Source organism: Drosophila nasuta, chromosome 3 (assembly GCF_023558535.2).
Source record: "Drosophila nasuta strain 15112-1781.00 chromosome 3, ASM2355853v1, whole genome shotgun sequence".
Lineage (NCBI taxonomy): Eukaryota > Metazoa > Arthropoda > Insecta > Diptera > Drosophilidae > Drosophila > Drosophila nasuta.
Genome location: NC_083457.1, coordinates 6893699 through 6913293, shown reverse-complemented (window position 1 = coordinate 6913293; position 19595 = coordinate 6893699). Strand labels below are relative to the sequence as shown.

The following is a 19595-nucleotide window of genomic DNA, read 5'->3' as shown; positions in this document are numbered from 1 at the left end:
GTACAAAACATAATTCAATTTCATAGGTCACTCGAGTGTTACAGCAAAACAAAACAAATCGAAAACAAATGATATACTTGAAGTATATTAAAGATGGAACAATTATTATAGAGGCGACACTTCAGCTGAGCTAAGGATCTGTGATCAAACTACAGCTGAAGCGTTTCATCACACAGACATGAGAATGTTAGAAGGTATTATGTTTGTTTGTTTAGTTACAAGATGCGATGACTTAGTCTAATGTTTTAGTAAATAGTTTGCGAGTGTTGCAATTTGATCTAATCGTTGTTGAGTGGTTCGAGTCTATCGTTTGCATTGCATTAAAGTCCATTCATGTTAACTGAAAGTGGTCGCCCAATTAGCGCACAGGCCAAAACTTGAGTGCCAGCAACGGCATGGTGACGCCCATAACAATGCTGGAGATGAGATTGACGCTGTGATTGTCCAGAATGCGCAATCCGCTCACATGACGCACTCCCTTGCCGGGCGCATCCACAATCTTGCCCTGCGCATTGATGCCCGAGTATTGCAGCATGCCGCCAAGCAAAGAGTCCAACAGTGAGCCAAAGAGTCCAGCCAAGCCACCAAACAAAATGATGGGCCATTGCGGTGGACTAACCAACAGCATTTTGGCATCCACAGTATAGCGCACAGTTACAAAATAGCCGAATCCAACGAGTAAGCCGCCCAGCAAACTGACAGCGATTCCAATGAGCGAGACGCCGCCATTGGTGCCACGTGGCACCCGACGCCAACTGATGATGGAGACGGGATCCCGCGAGGAGAGCACGCTGCCCAGTTCGCTGCTCCAAGTGTCGCCGTTGCAACAGGCAAACGCACTCATTACAGCAATGCCTAGCCAACTGGAGCGATACTCTTTGGCAAAGTCAATGGCCCGTTCACCGCTGCCACAATCGATGAGATAAAGCAGCGCTAGCTGCGTGGCCATGCCGCCATTGCAGAGCACTTGCACCCAGTTGCGTTGTCCTTCGCCATCCTTGAAGTCGTGCTCGAACTTTCGCTTTAGCTGTGCTCGAAATTTGGTGGCACGCGACGAGCTGAAGAAGAACACCACTAAACTGGCGAAGAACGGATGACTCGCTATCGATAGCGTAAAGGCAACAATTATGCCTAAAGCAGCTCCCGATTTGCTCACCGAGCGACGTCGCAGCGCCACCGTCATCAGGGCCAGCGGGGCCAAGGTCGAGAACAGCCACCGGGTAGGTGGTATGACTGCGGGTTCTAAAAATCATTTTGAGGCTTATCAGTGTGAAAGTGAATTGCGTTAATTAATCGAACTCACCTTCGAAGCCGGCGCTCCAGAATTTCGAGAATGCCACATTGCCCAACCACATAAAAAGTGAGATGGGTATGGAGAGCCCGCAGAATAATAAGGGCATCCAATCGCCGTTCATGATTGTTTGCTATTCACTTTCTTTCTATTTTCGACGAAATCAAAATGAACTTTCATTCCAAAAATGTAAACAAATGATGTGAGCAGTTTGTCGGGTCGGGTGTGACCATCTTTTACCCTGAACACCCAATATACCAAATCACTTGCTTGGAATTCATTTCACACCGTACAGGGTGACTCAGGTCAAAGGCAGGAAATTTAAACTGTGCCGCGATATTTGATTTGTTGTCGTACAGATGTTATTTTTTTACTTTTTATTAGGATAATTTCTTAATTGTGTATGTATATTTAGTTTCTTAACATTGAGTGTGCATTAATTACACAAATATTTTATATTTTTGTTGCGATTAAATATTTCGTATATTTTTTTTATATTTTTGTTCAGTTTAAATAGTAGTCAACAGATCCCATTGATAGTTTTTTAAAGACTAAATAAAGTTTTCATAGGCACTCAGCATGGTCCTACACTTAATGCCTTGCTATAACTCCAAAGTTTTGTTCAACCCAACGAAATACATTTACTTTGGATACTAGAGCAGTGCAATTACAAAATTTTTTGTTATCAAAAACTAAAAAATTTTTAATTAAGTTTATGTTACTTAGCGTCCGATTCCATCTGCGCATGAATAGAAAAATTTATATTATAGCATGCACAGAAATATTAAAAAATATACATAAAGCCGATGTAATAAAATACATGAAACGGATAAATATTAATAAAATAAGGCCATTACCGTAAGGTTTTACAAGAGTACTCAAATTTGTTTATTGCGTGTTTTGAATACATATTAATTGAAAATCAAAAAAAAAATTGATCAGGACACTTGCCCCTAATAAATCCAGGGTCGCAATAACACTTTATTACTCCCGTTTTTATTTAGTGATCACTCGAAGCTGGACAAATTTTTCAATTTATATTCATAGATGGTCTAAATAGATTTTTTGGTACATGCAAATTTATTTTCATAGGCCTAGGCAATTTGTTATTAATGAAAAGTTTGCTTTTTGTTGATCTAATCAAACTAGGTTGGCTCTCAGAGCGTGGTTTTTAATTAAAAATATGCGTAGCCTTGAAACAATCTCAGAAAACGCTCAAGCCTTTAAATATTTGTATGTACATACAAATGTACAGTTCAATACTCGGAATAGAATATACAAAAAATGAAAAAAGACAAAAATGTTGGAACAACTTAAGCGAGGCGATAAGAAAAAAAAAATCCGAGTTTAACATTGGACTGTTTAGACTTAAACAAAGCTAGTTTTGAACTAAAAATAGATATGACGATTCTGCACCAGGAGGCGCAGAGGTTATCAAGTGCAAATTACTTCCGTTGAAATTCGATTAAGGGTTTCAAAACAAAACATATGTGGAGTGCTCTTATAGAACCAAGTGTCCCACAACTACAAGTCATTGGACGTACGACAATTGCAACATGCCTATGAATATGAAGCCAGACATGCATATTTAATGAGCCGGACGCGGGGACACACTTGAAAATGCAATACGAAGTGGATGGATGTGTAAATGTATCTGAGAGATACACAATTGCGTATCTTTATATGCTAATAAATGGCCACGCATTTCCCTAAAATGGGTCAAAAGTCTCCCCCATCTGCGACGACGATGTTGTAACGCAGTCGCAGACGCAGACGAAGACGCTTGCAATGAAGCGCCCCAAGCCAAGTGATCGATTGACACGATCAAAGTGTTGATATGTAATGGAATAGGCACAAGATAGACTCAAATGAATGACGAGCCATAGCTTTAAGTGCTTCGTCTCTAAACGAATGAATGTGTATATATGTTTGTATGTGAATTACGATTAGAGTCTATCAATGTCTAAGTGTGTGAATCCTACATAAATATATTCAAACCGACACATGCAAATGTATTGAAATCGCTCGCCTTCAATGAATCGAGCTTCAGCTCGAGAACTTTACGTTGCCAACGTCTGGCGACGTTACGTTATTCGCAATCCGGCAGTTGTCGCGTTCGGCTGCAGATCGGAACTATCACTTGGATCCTATACGCAAGGCGAAGAAGTATGTGTCAATGAGGAACTGATTGTGGAACATTTATATTTAAAAAATCACTATCAAGGATATATTACCATCAAAAAGATTTTCCAAATCTTAATATAAACAAATATTTTATAATCAAAAGATTAAAAGTATTGGTGTCTTTAGCTAAGATAAACTTATCAAAAAGGATATAAAAAGGATATTTAAACTAGTGCCGCCCAAGTTAAATGATTTCGAAACAAAAAGGAAAAAAAAATTTAATTTTTAAAGTCGACATTTCGAGGTTATGTTATAATTGAAAAGTGAAAGTGTGAATCAATTTATGAATAATTACAACATTGATTTAAATTCCTTTTAAAATAAAATCACCCGAACAAATTTGTGATGATTTCTAAATAAAAGTGTGAAGCAATTTGTGAATAATTCCAACACTGATCTAAAGTAATTTCAGTGTATTTGTAAAGAGAAAACTGAATAAAATTGTGTAGATTTCAAAATCACATCAATACTACTGCTTCTGAAATGGGCACATAAATCTAAAACTCTATTAAACACGCATGTTCAAAAAGCATTGAAAAATTGGCACATGGAATTACGTCATGTATAAAGTTAAAATCGGGATCAAGATCGAGCATAGTTTTGTAGTTTCATTTTTACTGTATTTTTTTTTTGGCATCAGTGTGCTCATTTCAATAAAGTGTCTTTAGTGATAACCCCTTGTGACATACACTGCGAAGAGCAACGAGACAGCAAATAGTTGAAGAAAAAAACGACCGCTAATAAGACTAACACTAAAAAAAATATATAATCAAGAAAATATATGTTGATAATACAATTAAACTTAATTTCAATTCGCAGTTTGCTGGTTGTGCCTTCGAGAACGCGTTTTCATTGGATCGAAATTAGATTTACTGAAATGTTGCCCTTTCGATGGGGCATGCTGATTGGTGTGGTGCTTCTCATAGCATACACAAATGGAGCGGCCATAGTAAGTGTCCAAATTGTCAACAATTAATTGTGTGTTTTTGTGTGTGTATGAGTGAGAACTTTTAATTACAAACTCATTCCGGAAAGTAAAGTAGTTCAATGCCTAATAAAGCGTGATAAGAGATTTGTGACCAAGGTCAGTTTTCGAAATATCGACAGGGAATGAGATTATGATTAAGCTGTCATTAACATTGAACTTTACTCGTATCTACTGTAGGATCAATCATCTGTTGATGATGATGCTGAGCTGACTCCCCTGACTGATTTAGAGAGAACCAAAAGATAGTAAGTTGATTGTTAAATGTTGATCAAATCAGGCTAATCTTGCATATTACTTACGCAGTGTTCGGGGACAAACACAGTCTCAGTACTTAAACTTCGGTAAGCCCGAAGAGGATGGCAAGGCGGAGGCTGAAGCTAATGAAAATGGGTCTCGTTCAACTGTTTGTGAGTAAAAGAAATAAAATATTAACAAATTCTTAGTCACCGAGTCATAACTTATTCAGCTGGAAGTCATGGCATGGGACAAGCACAGAGTCAGTTTTCTTCAGGAGATTGCAGTGAATGTTCTGGATATCCCAGTGCCAGTGGCATAGCAGGTACTGGCGGCTCATCTCTATATCCGAGTGGTCCTGGCCTCTCTGGTAGACCCGATGCTATCATAAGTCTTCCTGGCACTGGTAAGTTATCAATTGGGAAGCAGAAGATACAAGTCAGAAGTCCAATTTGTATTGTATCTGTCCAGGAACCGGCTATGGACAACAACCAGGCGGTATTGGAACTCAGCCCGGATATGGACAAACTGGTGGTCAAACCGGTAGCGCTGGACAACCCGGTGTTGGTAGTCCGTCCGGAATTGGTGGACAACCCGGCATCGGCGGCCAACCTGGACCTGGAGGACAACTTGGTGGTGCAGGCACCCAGCAAATTGGAATCGGTGGAGGAGCTGCTGGAGGTCAACCAAGTGGCCAACCTGGTGTAGGAGGTACAGTTAGCCAACCTGGAACACAATCAGGAACAGGTCAGCCAGGAGGGCCACCTGGCTATGGAACCCAAGGAGGAAGTGGACAACCTGGATACGGAACGCAACCAGGAGTCAGCGGTCAACCTGGAGTGGAAGGTACTACTGGTTATGGCACTCAACCGGGATCAAGTACAGGTCAGCCTGGATATGGATCTCAGCCAGGAGTAAGTGGACAGCCTGGCGTAGGAACTCAACCTGGTTCAATCGCCGGCCAACCTGGTTATGGAGCTCAGCCAGGAGTTGGTGGTACTGGTGTTGCTGGAACTCAACCGGGAGCAGGAGCAGGTCAGCCAGGATATGGAACTCAGCCAGGAGTAAGTGGACAGCCTGGAGTAAGTGGTACCGGTGGATACGGAACTCAACCTGGATCAGGTTCAGGTCAGCCTGGATATGGAACTCAGCCTGGTGTAGGAGGTACCGGTGGTTATGGAACTCAACCTGGATCAGGCTCAGGTCAACCTGGTTATGGAACTCAACCAGGAGTTGGTGGTACTGCTGGCTATGGAACTCAACCTGGATCAGGAGCAGGTCAACCTGGTTATGGAACTCAGCCTGGATCAGGAGCAGGCCAACCTGGTTATGGAACTCAACCAGGAGTAAGTGGTACTGCCGGTTATGGAACTCAACCTGGATCAGGCGCAAGTCAGCCAGGTTATGGAGCTCAGCCAGGAGTTAGTGGTACTGCTGGTTATGGAACTCAACCTGGATCAGGCGCAGGCCAACCTAGTTATGGAACTCAACCTGGAGTAGGTGGTACTGCTGGTTATGGAACTCAACCTGGATCAGGAGCAGGTCAACCTGGTTATGGAACTCAGCCTGGATCAGGAGCAGGCCAACCTGGTTATGGAACTCAACCAGGAGTAAGTGGTACTGCCGGTTATGGAACTCAACCTGGATCAGGCGCAGGTCAGCCCGGTTATGGAACTCAACCAGGAGTTAGTGGTACTGCTGGTTATGGAACTCAACCTGAATCAGGAGCAGGTCAACTTGGTTATGGAACTCAGCCTGCATCAGGAGCAGGCCAACCTGGTTATGGAACTCAACCAGGTGTAAGTGGTACTGCCGGTTATGGAACTCAACCTGGATCAGGCGCAGGTCAGCCCGGTTATGGAACTCAGCCAGGAGTTGGTGGTACTGCTGGTTATGGAACTCAACCTGGATCAGGAGCAGGTCAACCTGGTTATGGAACTCAGCCAGGATCAGGCGCAGGCCAACCTGGATACGGTGCTCAAACCGGTACCGGCGGATATTCTGGAACTCGTGGAGATCAACCTGCCACAGGACCTGCATATGGAAGTCAACCTGGATTTGGGGGGCAACCTGGCTATGGAACTCAGCCAGGAACCGCTGGCCAGCCTGGAATCAGTGGAGTTCAACCAGGAACAGGAGTAGGACAACCAGGGTATGGAACTCAACCTGGTGTTAGTGGACAGCCTGGAATTGGCGGAGGTCAACCCGGAACAGGGGTAGGACAACCTGGTTATGGAACTCAACCTGGTGTTAGTGGACAGCCTGGAATTGGAGGCGGTCAACCAGGATTAGTTTACCCTGGTTATGGAACTCAACCCAGTAGTGGTGGACAGCCTGGAATTGGAGGAGGCCAACCAGGATTAGTTTACCCTGGATATGGAACTCAACCCGGTAGTGGTGGACAGCCTGGAATTGGAGGAGGTCAACCAGGAACAGGGGTAGGACAACCTGGTTATGGAACTCAACCTGGTGTTAGTGGACAGCCTGGAATTGGAGGCGGTCAACCAGGATTAGTTTACCCTGGTTATGGAACTCAACCCGGTAGTGGTGGACAGCCTGGAATTGGAGGAGGTCAACCAGGAACCGGGGTAGGACAACCTGGTTATGGAACTCAACCTGGTGTAAGTGGACAGCCTGGAATTGGAGGCGGTCAACCAGGATTAGTTTACCCTGGTTATGGAACTCAACCCGGTACTGGTGGACAGCCTGGAATTGGCGGAGGTCAACCCGGAACTGGAGTAGGACAGCAAGGTTATGGAACTCAACCCGGTATTAGTGGGCAGCCTGGAATTGGCGGAGGTCAACCAGGAACTGGAGTAGGACAGCCTGGATATGGAACTCAACCTGGTGGACAGCCTGGTTATGGAACACAACCCGGTGTTGGTGGACAGTCAGTTATTGGGGGAGGTCAACCAGGAACTGGACAAAGACAGCCTGGTTATGGAACTCAACCCGGTATTGGTGGACAGCCTGGAATTGGTGGAGGTCAACCAGGAACAGGAGTAGGACAGCCTGGTTATGGAACTCAACCCGGTGTTGGTGGACAGCCTGGAATTGGCGGAGGTCAACCAGGAACTGGACAAGGACAGCCTGGTTATGGAACACAACCTGGGGTTGGTGGACAGCCTGGAATTGGCGGAAGTCAACCCGGAACTGGAGTAGGACAGCAACGTTATGGAACTCAGCCCGGTATTGGTGGACAGCCTGGAATTGGCGGAGGTCAACCAGGCACTGGAGTAGGACAGCCTGGTTATGGAACTCAACCCGGTGGACAGCCTGGTTATGGAACACAACCCGGTGGACAGCCTGGTTATGGAACACAACCCGGTATTGGTGGACAGCCAGGTATTGGGGGAGGTCAAACAGGAACTGGACAAGGACAGCCTGGATATGGAACTCAACCTGGTGTTGGTGGACAGCCTGGAATTGGTGGAGGTCAACCAGGAACGGGAGTAGGACAGCCTGGTTATGGAACTCAACCCGGCGTTGGTGGACAGCCTGGAATTGGCGGAGGTCAACCAGGAACTGGACAAGGACAGCCTGGTTATGGAACACAACCTGGTGTTGGTGGACAGCCTGGAATTGGCGGAGGTCAACCCGGAACTGGAGTTGGACAGCCTGGTTATAGTACTCAACCCGGTATTGGTGGACAGCCTGGATATGGAATTCAACCTGGTGTTGGTGGACAATCTGGAATTGGCGGAGGTCAACCCGGAACTGGAGTTGGACAGCCTGGTTATGGTACTCAACCCAGTATTGGTGGACAGCCTGGAATTGGTGGAGGTCAATCAGGAACAGGAGTAGGACAGCAAGGTTATGGAACTCAACCCGGTATTGGTGGACAGCCTGGAATTGGCGGAGGTCAACCCGGAACTGGAGTTGGACAGCCTGGTTATGGTACTCAACCCGGTATTGGTGGACAGCCTGGATATGGAATTCAACCTGGTGTTGGTGGACAACCTGGGATTGGCGGAGGTCAACCCGGAACTGGAGTTGGACAGCCTGGTTATGGTACTCAATCCGGTATTGCTGGACAGCCTGGAACTGGTGGAGGTCAACCAGGAACAGGAGTAGGACAGCCTGGTTATGGAACTCAACCCGGCGTTGGTGGACAGCCTGGAATTGGCGGAGGTCAACCAGGAACTGGACAAGGACAGCCTGGGTATGGAACACAACCTAGTGTTGGTGGACAGCCTGGAATTGGCGGAGGTCAACCCGGAACTGGAGTAGGACAGCCAGGTTATGGAACTCAGCCTGGTATTGCAGGAGTACAACCTGGAGGTGGCATAGGACAACCAGGGGTTGGGGGTAGCCAAATTGGAGCTCCTGGACGTTACACAACTGGTCCTGGAGTTGGTTTACCTTCTATTAATGGCGTTGGTAAGTCCGAAATAATTGAGTTCGATACAATAGCCTCAATTTAACGTTTTTTAGGTACCCCTGGTGGTGCAGGATATAGCGGAGCGACTGGTCTTCTTCCAAGCGGAGCGTCTGGTATGTTTTAGATTACCAAAGTATAACTCGATTTTCTAATTTTGAAACTTAACAGGTTCTGGTGGAGTGGATGACGCTTTCTCACAGGCCGAGTCAGTAATTGGAGATGGTCAAGCATCGGCCAGTGCACAAGGCAAGAAGAATGGAGGTACAGCCAATACGCAAGTGTCTGGCACCTACTCGAAGGGAAGTTCGTTCAGTGCAAACGCAATGACTTCCGATGGCGATCGTTCAGCCAGCGCACAAGTTACAGGAAACGCTGATGGGGCAATGAGTCAGTCACAAGGCTCAGGAGGTCCTTCACAATCACAAGCTCAAGTCCAACTTAATAACAAGGATGGAGGTACCAAAGCGTCTTCTCAGAGCGGAGGTCTCATACACCAAAGCCAGAGCGAAGTGCAGGCCAACGATAAGGGCGGATTAGCTGATGCTCAATCCAGTGGACCTGGTCAAACTTCTTCGCAGGCGCAAATCGGTTTCCGACCAGGTCAGGATAACAACGGAGCAGCTGCCCAGGGTGGTGGCCAAGCATCAGCACAATCGGGTGCTCACTCTGGACAGAGTCAATCGCAAATACACGGCACGTCTAGGTAAAAGCAACTGACGTCTAATATGTAACAATCAATATAAGTTGTATTTATAACTTTGTAGCTTTGGTGTATCATACCATGGTGCTGCTCAATCTGCATCAGGCACAAAAGAACAGGTTGCCACTTATCGCGAGCAGAATAGAGAGCTTTTCAATACAATCAGCCAGTTTGGCAACCCTGGCACTGCGTAAGTATTAATCAATTGACGTCCGTGTCTGCCATATTTATGTGTTAATATTTAAAATTTGCTTGCAGTGTGACCGATCGCGTTGACGCCGTCTACAGTGGCCCATCGCTTACATCGGAATCCGATAGGATTCCCGAACTACAGCTAAAATCCACTAAAACGAGCAAGGAACAAGATGACAAGACCAGTCAGCCCGAGCCTTCTTTAACGGAGAACGAAGAAGTAGATGAAGGTGAGCTGCCCGAAGATGAATACGATGAAGATGACTACTACACTGAGCCTGCTAAGCCGATTAAGCTGGAAGACTATCCCGCATCTGCTAGTCAAACGAAGGATCAGCAGCCAGCTCCATCAGCATTAGCTCCAGCACCAACTTTAACCTATTCTCAATCCTCGCCCACACAAAAGCAACAGGCGGCTGTGCCGAATTCGCCTACAGACGCATACAAAGTGATTCAGAATCAAAATGGTCGAGTCAACACTTATCCCACCCGTACCACCACCGAAACGGTTCCAAGCGGCTTCCGAGGTACCGTTAACGTAGAGAAAAAGTTTCACACAAAAGCTTTAGAGTTGCATAAGCCTAAGAAGGTTAACATCAGTCTCGAGGAGGAGGATGCCAAGCCAACTGATGTTGTAGCCCAAAAGCCACGCGCCCCCGACAGTTATGTAACTGTCACCAAGTCGGTGACTGGCAGCATGGATAACTCAAAGAATCCGCCTCAGGAGAATAAAAACTTCCAGTCCACATATTACACAAAGTCGTCGACGTGCGGCTATTTCACATTCTCTTGCAACATTGTCTATGGCGCCAATGGACGCAGTAAGATCTGTCGGCCTAAGGCGCCGGCGAACAGCAAGTGCTAGGAGTTCCGGAGAGGACTCAACACTTAAACAGTTAAAGTTAATCACTAACCTGCTTTGCTTACATTTGAAGCACGTTCTTTAAGCATTTAAGTTTTTGCTAATTAATTTTAGAGATACCCTCCATTTTACTATTCGTGCACAAATTGAAATTGTAATTAATATTTAATATGTAATAAAAACAACACACACACTGCCGTCAAAACGAAAGCCGAAACAAAAAAACAATCACAAATTGCATTTTTTTTTTTTTTTAAATAAAATGAAACGGCACAAAAGTAAGTACTTCTACTAGATAAACAGTAATCTCGATAGCAGTTATATAAGCAACCACCAATCAAACTTTATTCTTAATTCATAAAAAAAAAAAATTAAATATAATTAAATGATAAATATATTCAAAATTATATAAGAAAAATTAATTTTTTTAAACGCTATTTCTAAAATGTGAGTAATTTTTGTTCTCAAAATAGCTCTTTCGAATTATCGATACTTAGTCAGACTTATCGATGCTTGCAATTGTGAACACATAGATGGCTTCATCGATAGTATCGATAACGAAACACATGTAAATCTCATCTAGCCGGCGTTTGTTTTTCGTCGCCGAGCAACAGCAATAGAAATTTCACTTATTTTGTTGAATCCATACAAATAAATCGAGTCCAGTCGTCAACGAACAAGGAAAACTATAATTTGTACCTAATAAAATAGTTTGTATACTCAATAAATATGGGCGAAACAGAGAAAATTGAGGTGCGCGACATAACTCGCATCGAACGCATTGGCGCCCATTCTCACATTCGAGGTCTGGGACTCGATGATGTGCTCGAAGCACGCGCCGTCTCCCAGGGCATGGTTGGTCAGAAGGACGCACGTCGTGCCGCAGGCGTTGTTGTGCAAATGGTGCGTGAGGGTAAAATCGCTGGACGCTGCATTTTGCTCGCCGGCGAGCCGAGCACCGGAAAAACTGCGATTGCTGTTGGCATGGCCCAGGCTTTGGGCACTGAAACGCCTTTCACAAGCATGTCTGGCTCGGAGATCTATTCGCTGGAGATGAGCAAAACGGAGGCTCTGTCGCAGGCTCTGCGCAAAAGCATTGGCGTCCGCATTAAAGAGGAGACCGAGATTATTGAGGGTGAAGTCGTCGAAATACAAATCGAACGTCCCGCAACTGGCACTGGACAGAAGGTGGGCAAGGTTACCCTGAAAACTACCGAAATGGAAACCAATTATGATCTGGGCAACAAGATTATCGAGTGCTTCATGAAAGAAAAGATTCAGGCGGGCGATGTCATCACCATTGACAAAGCCTCCGGCAAGGTGAATAAGCTGGGAAGAAGCTTCACGCGTGCCCGTGACTATGATGCAACTGGTGCACAGACACGCTTCGTTCAGTGTCCCGAGGGGGAGCTGCAGAAGCGCAAGGAAGTGGTGCATACAGTAACACTACACGAGATCGATGTGATCAATAGTCGCACTCACGGTTTCCTCGCCTTGTTTTCTGGTGACACCGGCGAGATCAAGCAGGAGGTGCGTGATCAGATCAACAACAAGGTCTTGGAATGGCGTGAGGAGGGCAAAGCAGAGATCAATCCGGGAGTACTATTTATCGATGAGGTGCACATGCTGGATATCGAGTGCTTCTCGTTTCTGAATCGTGCCCTCGAGTCCGATATGGCTCCGGTTGTGGTGATGGCTACCAATCGTGGCATCACACGCATTCGTGGCACCAACTATCGCAGTCCGCATGGCATTCCCATTGATCTGTTGGATCGCATGATTATTATACGCACTGTTCCCTATTCGGAAAAGGAGGTCAAGGAGATCTTGAAGATACGCTGTGAAGAGGAGGACTGCATCATGCATCCCGATGCCTTGACCATTCTCACACGCATCGCCACTGATACAAGTTTGCGTTATGCCATCCAATTGATTACCACCGCCAATTTGGTGTGTCGTCGTCGCAAGGCCACCGAGGTAAACACTGAGGATGTGAAGAAGGTCTATTCGCTGTTCCTCGACGAGAATCGTTCCAGCAAGATACTGAAGGAGTATCAAGACGATTACATGTTCAGCGAGATCAATGAGCATGAGGAGGATGGCGCTGCTGCTGGTGGCGGTGGCGCCAAACGTCGCATTGACACTGGCGATGGAGATGCTCAGGCCATGGAGCATTAAACTTAATTTGTAAAACTCACAACATTCTCACCCAGTCCCCCTCACAAATAAATGTACCTCACCAGCTATAATTTTGTTTCTTCACCAGTTAATTCGGGAATGGGAACCAGCTCTTTGCTTTTGGGCTGTGAGCTAATAGTTTAGTGAATGAACAAAGCAGTGGGTTAAAAAAACTAAATTGCATTTTTTGTGATTGAATTTAATAATATTCCCGGCAGTAAAAATCCTTTGACTTATTCTAATTTCATTGCTTTATTATTTAGTTAAATTTGCACTTTTCATGTTCTTAGTTTTCGTTCCGACAATCCGTGAGCATATCAAAATATATATGTATATATTATTTATATTTATGTGTACTTATGTATTGTATAAAATGGTCTTTATAGTTAAGATAAGTCTGATTGCCGATTTCATGATATTTTGATTTTTCAAAAGAGCAACGAAATGATTTCTTTGACTAGGCTTGTTGCTTGTTCGATCAACATGTGTTCGGCATAGAATTTATAATCGAAAGATACGAAATTAACAAATCCGTCGCTGCAGATAAGGATGTTATTAATTGTAAAGTTGTCTTTAGTATTTGTTAGTTAGTTTAGATTATAACGCTTCTTTTGACAATTCCCATTCAAATTTAATAGCTCTCAACTTCAATATTCGATAGTCTTTTAATCTTGTTTTGTAGACGTCGATGGTCGCGGCTCCCTGGGCTGTGTTTTCCGATAGTAACGATAGCCATGGTATATACAGGCCCAGATCAGCATGTAAATGAAGCCAAAGTAGTTGACGGCACTAAAGACCGTAATCCAGCGTTCGTATTTAAGGAACACAAACGACGTGAGACACCAGCCCATGTAGACAATATTGTAGGACTTGAGGCAAAAGAAGTAAAGGATTGAATAGATCTTGGAGTTATTAAGTGTCTCGCCGTATTTGGGCAAGACTTGTTTGGTATAAACACTTTCAATCTAAAGAAGAAAAAGTAGATTAATTTCCATAATGTATTTTAAAAATCTGATTTGGCCTACTCACTTGCTTTTCTGTGCTGACAATCATGTACTCCATAAGGAAGGCCATATAGTATCCACTGTGATAGCCATGCCAGATGGCTAAGAAGCCCAATGCAGCGCCATAGCTGATATTGCGATTGTTGAGAAACTTGAGACGCTTGAACACATAGTGTGCCACCCATTGATTCGTGTTCACATTGAAACTCTGGACATAATGCTGCATTGTGTTACCCGACTCCAGCAACTTCAGCTTTACATTGCTGCAGCCCGTCCAATCCGCATTGCCCAGCTCATCGCGTCCCTTGTAGGTGAAGCCGAGGTACATAAGAGCCCCCTCAGCAAACAACCAACACGAGATGTATTTGTACAGCGAGAACTTGGCCCAGAAGCCCAAGAAATAGATGCGTTTTATAAACGATTGTGCTGCAAACTCCGGTGACAGGAAATAACCATCAGGCAAATACGTTAAACCCGCCTGACAGACTGCCAAATAAAGCACACCAGCTCCAAGACGCTTCAATCCCGCCTCTTTGTAGCCAGCATACTGACGGAACTCGCCATTCGTAAAGCTCTGATAGCGTCGATAGGGAAATTGCGGTCCGACCAGAAAACTGCTTGGAAAGTACGCGAATGCCAGCAGTTCAAGAAAATTGGGCGGATCTCGCAGTGCTGTCTCTTTCTGGTCCTTAGACAGTTCCTCTTCTTTACGCAAGCCATCGGAGATATCGAAGCCAAAGCCAATCATGCGCAGCGTCAATATGCAATGCGGCATCGTCCACAGTATATCATATTCATTGCTGGCTGTGTAATAGTATCCCAGCAGCAAATAACTCATGTGGAATACAAAGTTGATGATCAGTAGCAAAAGTGGCTTAGAACGCAAAACGGTGACCAGGGCGAAGGTCACGCTGATGGCAAGGAGGGAGTGATATGTGTCGGTACCATAGTTGTAGTAGCATAAACCCATGCCACTCAGAGCAAAGTACAAATGTTGGAGTGTCTTTGGCCTGTCGGCAACATATTTGTGATAGGCGGCAGCAATTGGGTAGCCTAAAAAAGAATTGATTTAAATGTAAAAATGTGCTGATTATTCATGTCTGATTAACTTACCTGCCAGCAGTGTTAGGAGCAGTCGAAATGCTTCCGGGGGAACGCCAAGTTTGCTGGCCACAAAGCCCGCCAAGTCCACCATGATGTTGAAATACTGAGGAGAGAGTGAGAGGGAAGCCTTATCAGTGATGACGCTGGTTCAATGAGCGCTTATCATTTGCATATAAATTGTATTAGAAAGAGTATACGAGCGAGGCGATGTGGGTCAAAATAATTAATCTCTGTTGCTCTACTAAAGCAACATCATTATTACGCATTTAGCTTTAAAGATGAGCAAGCAACTCTTTCAAAACACATGCATTCATTCAAAAGGTCATGACGAAATTGCCACCTGTCACAGGTGAGCTTAATACTTAAGTTGTATTGATTGAGTAGGACACACAGATAATACATATACTATATGTGTATATAACATATATTTTTGGGTTTGTTTGGAACTCTTTTGAACTCGTTACCTAATTTTTCGAATTATTGCAATTTGAGTATTGATACACGTTTGAAATGGCAGGATTTATAATGCATTAAATTAGAATTTCTTTTTTTTTAATTTTTGTATAAAATCAACCAATTTAATGACTGAGTTTCAACCGAGTTGTAGCACTTCACATAATTTATATATTCAACTTATAAAAAGTTGCTATGGCAAAATGGGATTGAATAAAAAGCAAACACACGCCGTTACGTTATGACTGCACAGCTGTTTGTCGATAAAAATAAAATAAAACGCAAATGACTGTACGATACAAGTTCGATAACACGATTGGGGTTCGGTTCATTGCGGTTATCGTATAAGTACGCACTGAAGTAATTGGCAGCTATAAAGCGAAATTATTCTGCGTACCTATTATACAAATTATATTATTTTAACTTAAGCTCTTTATTATTAGTTTATGTTATTTTTGAACATTTTTTGAAATATGTGTGGTGTCATCACAGCACAGATGGCTGAGTCCAAAGAGCAGACGGCATGAACTAGATCATAAGCGAACTATATGACTCGATTAATAAACATAAATTTAACAACAATTGTTATTGCATATTTCGCTTACTTTTTTAATTAAATTTATAAACGAGTCAGTCAATTAAGCATTGTATGGCATAGAGGGCAACTCTAAAGCATTATTCACGCATAACAACAAAGACAAACTGCTGTTTTCTTCTTGCGGTAAGAAATTGATCTTTGGTTTACGTGTCACTTGCATCAAATAAGAAACTTATACATACTTCGTTCTCAGGATTGCAGCGAAATTCCGGCAAAACTGGCTCACAACAGCAGTAGCATGCGGCGCAACAATTATCCCTACCAGCCGCTCAATCAACAGCCAGCAGCGCCAAGTGGACACGATGCCTTGGAAGCGGAAAACGAACGAGCTGCTGAGGAGCTGCAACAGAAGATTGGCGCCCTGAAGTCGCTGACCATTGATATTGGGAATGAGGTACGGTATCAGGATAAACTGCTGCGCGGCATTGACGATGACATGGATCGTACCAGCGGTTTCCTCGGCAACACAATGACGCGAGTTGTGCGTCTGGCCAAACAGGGTGGGGGATCCAAGCAAATGTGTTACATGTTCCTCTTTGTGCTCTTTGTGTTTGTGCTCCTCTGGCTGACGCTGAAGTTTAAATAGTGTTTGATTCAAATATACATATATATATATATATTCTATTTCTATACGAATTCTCTGTGGTTTATTCAAGAGTTCTTTGCGAATTTTCTACCAATGCTTAAGTTATACAAATATGTTTAAATATCCTTAATCCTGGTTATCTTAAGTCTGAAACCAGTGCTTAATGAAGACGAGAACCAGTTAGATTTTAGACGCATTTTGAACTATATGTTGAGATATATCTATAAATGTTTATTAATAGAATGGTCCAGCTTGAGTTGATCTTAAATCGAAGAATATACAAATTATAATATTCTACAATTCTACACTGCGAACCTTTAGTAGACTAACTTTTAGACAATACATAGTACTATGTATTTAAGATACTTACAAATTGCATATTCTGTATATATAGTGAGAGTACAAAATAACACACATTAAGGTAGACGAGGGGATCTAGATTTGGTGGGGATTGGGCCTATATGCTTTGGACTTAGGTAGTAATGATTATGATAACACGCCGTCGCATTGAAGATTTCCGTGTTTCGGTTTTGATTGTTTCATTTTGTTGTGGTTTTGGTTTACGACGCCAGCGCGGACATTATTGCGATGCCAGGCAAACGCTATGCATGAAATGTTTTCAACTTTTTACTCCGTCTGCTAAAATCTGATTGTTCCAGAGCATCCTCCACATCACTAAGGTCATCACCACTCAAGAATTCCGATCCATTCGAGGGGTTCCCTTCTAGTCGTCGTACTGTAAAAGAAAAGGTAATTTAAATATTTCTTTTACTAAGAGAAACTTGTTGGAAATTTACTCTGTTCATCGAGGATACTGTTCTGTTTCTTAATGTCCTCGATGTCCTTTTGATTTTCACTTATCTTCCGCCTTAACGTTTGTATGCATTCGGTGGTCTTCTTAAGAATCTGCGCTCTGCTGGCCTGAAATGAAAATAACGATCATTAGTAAAAATGCCAAGGCTAAGTTTAAACATAGAAAAAGTATTTGAATTCTATAATTTAATGAGCTTTTATAGCTGTAGCTTTAATGAACATATAACTTTCTATCACAATTTCAATTCAAAATAATTTTTGTTATAATTTAACTAAATATATCTTAATTTCCGACTCACCTTTTCGCCCTTTAACGTTGGCACTGCTTCACGAAGATTGGTAAAACTCTCCTTGATGTGATCACGTCTTCTTCTTTCCAAAGCATTGTGATGCGCTCGTTTTTCGGCCTTGAAAAAAAAACGCAAACAAAAACAAACACATGAGTTGACTGCGCAGCTACAACACAACAACAACAGTAAGAGAAACGTGCGTGTGTTTGTAAACAAAGACCATGCGCGAGTCTTGTGTTGTTGTTTGTATACTATTTTGCCTACCTGCGAAAAATTTGCGGTGCTCGTGTGGCGCGAGGAGCCAAGACCGTTATCAGAATCCACATCATCCTGCAAAATTAAGAATTGGACATAATATTTTATGTATGTGACGTCACAAGATGCTTATATCGGGGGCATTTTGCTTACGTCACTCTCAATGTCAATATCTCTGTCGTCATCGCTCATGCTCATGTTGGCGCTGCGTTTTTGTCACTGCTGCACTTAAATTTCAACAAAAAGGTTTGTTTATAACGCGTTTTTGTTGCGAATCTTTGCAAGTTATTTATAGAGTCGTCTCGTTGTTTGCGTCTTATTTATTTTGCTTGCCAGCGCACGTTTTGGATATGCGAAAGTGTGACGGCATACTAAATAGCAACAAAATACCAAAACTGAAATACGCGGTATATTCTAATTCATTGTAACGAATTTGAACATTTTAATATGATTTATTCCCAATAACTGTATATAATATATATTATTATTTCCAAGATGTGTGTTGAATTAAAAATAATTTTGAATTTTAAAGTCGTTTTTTTCAATCATGTATTCCTTGAGGTTTTTGTTTAATTCTATAGAAAATGGTTAATGATTGTGTATATTTGACTAACATACGCTAGATTTATTTTAATTTTACGATTAACATTGTTTTCTTAAAGTTTTGCAATGTATTCCGTATATTCAAGTTGTCAACGGTAAACTTATTTTAAATCTTATGTTTTAATTTGATTTGACATATTTTGTTTTAATAATATTTATTGAGCAAGCCATTAGTCTTTAGGTTGCTGAATCACAATTTAAATTAGTTGAACATTATTTTTAAATTATACTTTTGAAATTCCAACATATTTTTTATTGTCTTCAAATTGATGAACCATCTTGGGTTCATATGAACTAGTTCCAAACGCAAAGATAATGCAAACAGAAATAAAAACAAAAGCGCGTGTTGCATTGTTTTGCTCCTTTCATTTGTTTCTTATTTAGTTTTCGTTTAAAAAATAACAAAATTCCGCCTGTTTTTTTGATGGCTTTTCCCACATCCAGCGCCCAACAAGCCGAAACGAACCGAAAAATCCTTGAGGAAATACAGACTAAAAAGCAACTGCTCATTGGATTGGGAAACACAACAAATCAGGTGCGTCTTAAGTCTAATAGAGAATATAGGTTTAACTAATTATTTATGGAATTCATATAGATGCCCGCACCGCAGCTGCTTGGCCAGACAGTGACAGTGAGTGCTGATTTTCCACAGACGGTGGGCGTGGCAACCAATGCCGGAGGCGCTATCGGCGCGCCACGATCTGCATTTAATCCAACGAGCTCTACAACTTTGGGATTCTTTGTACCACAAGATTCGTATTTTGGAAATAGTTTCATACCCGTGCTGCCGCGTCTGGAGCCACTGCCGACGACGACGCCCACAACGCCCACGACACCAGCGCCCAGTGCCAAGTAATCCGAATTCCATCCAATCCATTT

The 19595-nt window shown here is 43.0% G+C and overlaps 7 protein-coding genes across 9 annotated transcripts; 4 read left to right on the top strand and 3 right to left on the bottom strand.

The window, feature by feature from the left end:
• Positions 1 to 58: 58 nt before the first annotated feature.
• On the bottom strand, positions 59 to 1525 carry LOC132791870 (transmembrane protein 19). Its single transcript, XM_060800971.1, has 2 exons — positions 1304 to 1525; positions 59 to 1242 (listed from the first exon to the last, which is right to left on the bottom strand). The coding sequence occupies exons 1-2, from the start codon at positions 1413 to 1415 to the stop codon at positions 359 to 361; spliced, it is 996 nt and encodes a 331-aa protein (XP_060656954.1). The 5' UTR covers positions 1416 to 1525; the 3' UTR covers positions 59 to 358.
• A 1876-nt stretch (positions 1526 to 3401) lies between these two features.
• On the top strand, positions 3402 to 10891 carry LOC132792182 (collagen alpha-2(IV) chain). 2 transcript variants are annotated; one of them, XM_060801436.1, is made up of 10 exons: positions 3402 to 3457; positions 4295 to 4424; positions 4641 to 4708; positions 4767 to 4870; positions 4930 to 5103; positions 5169 to 9077; positions 9132 to 9191; positions 9247 to 9781; positions 9843 to 9968; positions 10037 to 10891. In XM_060801436.1, the coding sequence occupies exons 2-10, from the start codon at positions 4353 to 4355 to the stop codon at positions 10833 to 10835; spliced, it is 5847 nt and encodes a 1948-aa protein (XP_060657419.1). In that variant the 5' UTR covers positions 3402 to 3457; positions 4295 to 4352; the 3' UTR covers positions 10836 to 10891. The 2 variants fall into 2 exon arrangements, with proteins under 2 accessions (XP_060657419.1, XP_060657418.1); XM_060801435.1 differs by lacking the exon at positions 3402 to 3457 and having other exon boundaries at positions 4312 to 4424; positions 5169 to 7973; positions 8004 to 9077.
• Positions 10892 to 11404: 513 nt separating this feature from the next.
• On the top strand, positions 11405 to 13081 carry LOC132794106 (ruvB-like helicase 2). Its single transcript, XM_060804358.1, has one exon. It carries the CDS (start codon positions 11562 to 11564, stop codon positions 13008 to 13010), a length of 1449 nt encoding a protein of 482 aa, XP_060660341.1. The 5' UTR covers positions 11405 to 11561; the 3' UTR covers positions 13011 to 13081.
• A 162-nt stretch (positions 13082 to 13243) lies between these two features.
• On the bottom strand, positions 13244 to 15821 carry LOC132794107 (lysophospholipid acyltransferase 5). The gene is made up of 4 exons (XM_060804359.1): positions 15583 to 15821; positions 15128 to 15221; positions 14040 to 15067; positions 13244 to 13975 (listed from the first exon to the last, which is right to left on the bottom strand). Exons 2-4 carry the CDS (start codon positions 15207 to 15209, stop codon positions 13676 to 13678), a joined length of 1410 nt encoding a protein of 469 aa, XP_060660342.1. The 5' UTR covers positions 15210 to 15221; positions 15583 to 15821; the 3' UTR covers positions 13244 to 13675.
• A 155-nt stretch (positions 15822 to 15976) lies between these two features.
• On the top strand, positions 15977 to 17969 carry LOC132794111 (BET1 homolog). Its single transcript, XM_060804365.1, has 2 exons — positions 15977 to 16292; positions 16363 to 17969. The coding sequence occupies exon 2, from the start codon at positions 16408 to 16410 to the stop codon at positions 16753 to 16755; it is 348 nt and encodes a 115-aa protein (XP_060660348.1). The 5' UTR covers positions 15977 to 16292; positions 16363 to 16407; the 3' UTR covers positions 16756 to 17969.
• LOC132794109 (protein max) lies at positions 17358 to 18497 on the bottom strand. The gene is made up of 5 exons (XM_060804361.1): positions 18267 to 18497; positions 18123 to 18188; positions 17868 to 17975; positions 17553 to 17676; positions 17358 to 17491 (listed from the first exon to the last, which is right to left on the bottom strand). The coding sequence occupies exons 1-5, from the start codon at positions 18309 to 18311 to the stop codon at positions 17358 to 17360; spliced, it is 477 nt and encodes a 158-aa protein (XP_060660344.1). The 5' UTR covers positions 18312 to 18497.
• Positions 18498 to 18717: 220 nt separating this feature from the next.
• LOC132794110 (SOSS complex subunit C homolog) lies at positions 18718 to 19572 on the top strand. Of its 2 annotated transcripts, XM_060804363.1 has the most exons (3): positions 18718 to 18811; positions 19161 to 19251; positions 19312 to 19572. In XM_060804363.1, the coding sequence occupies exons 1-3, from the start codon at positions 18783 to 18785 to the stop codon at positions 19570 to 19572; spliced, it is 381 nt and encodes a 126-aa protein (XP_060660346.1). In that variant the 5' UTR covers positions 18718 to 18782. The 2 variants fall into 2 exon arrangements, with proteins under 2 accessions (XP_060660346.1, XP_060660347.1); XM_060804364.1 differs by lacking the exon at positions 18718 to 18811 and having other exon boundaries at positions 18913 to 19251.
• Positions 19573 to 19595: the final 23 nt, after the last annotated feature.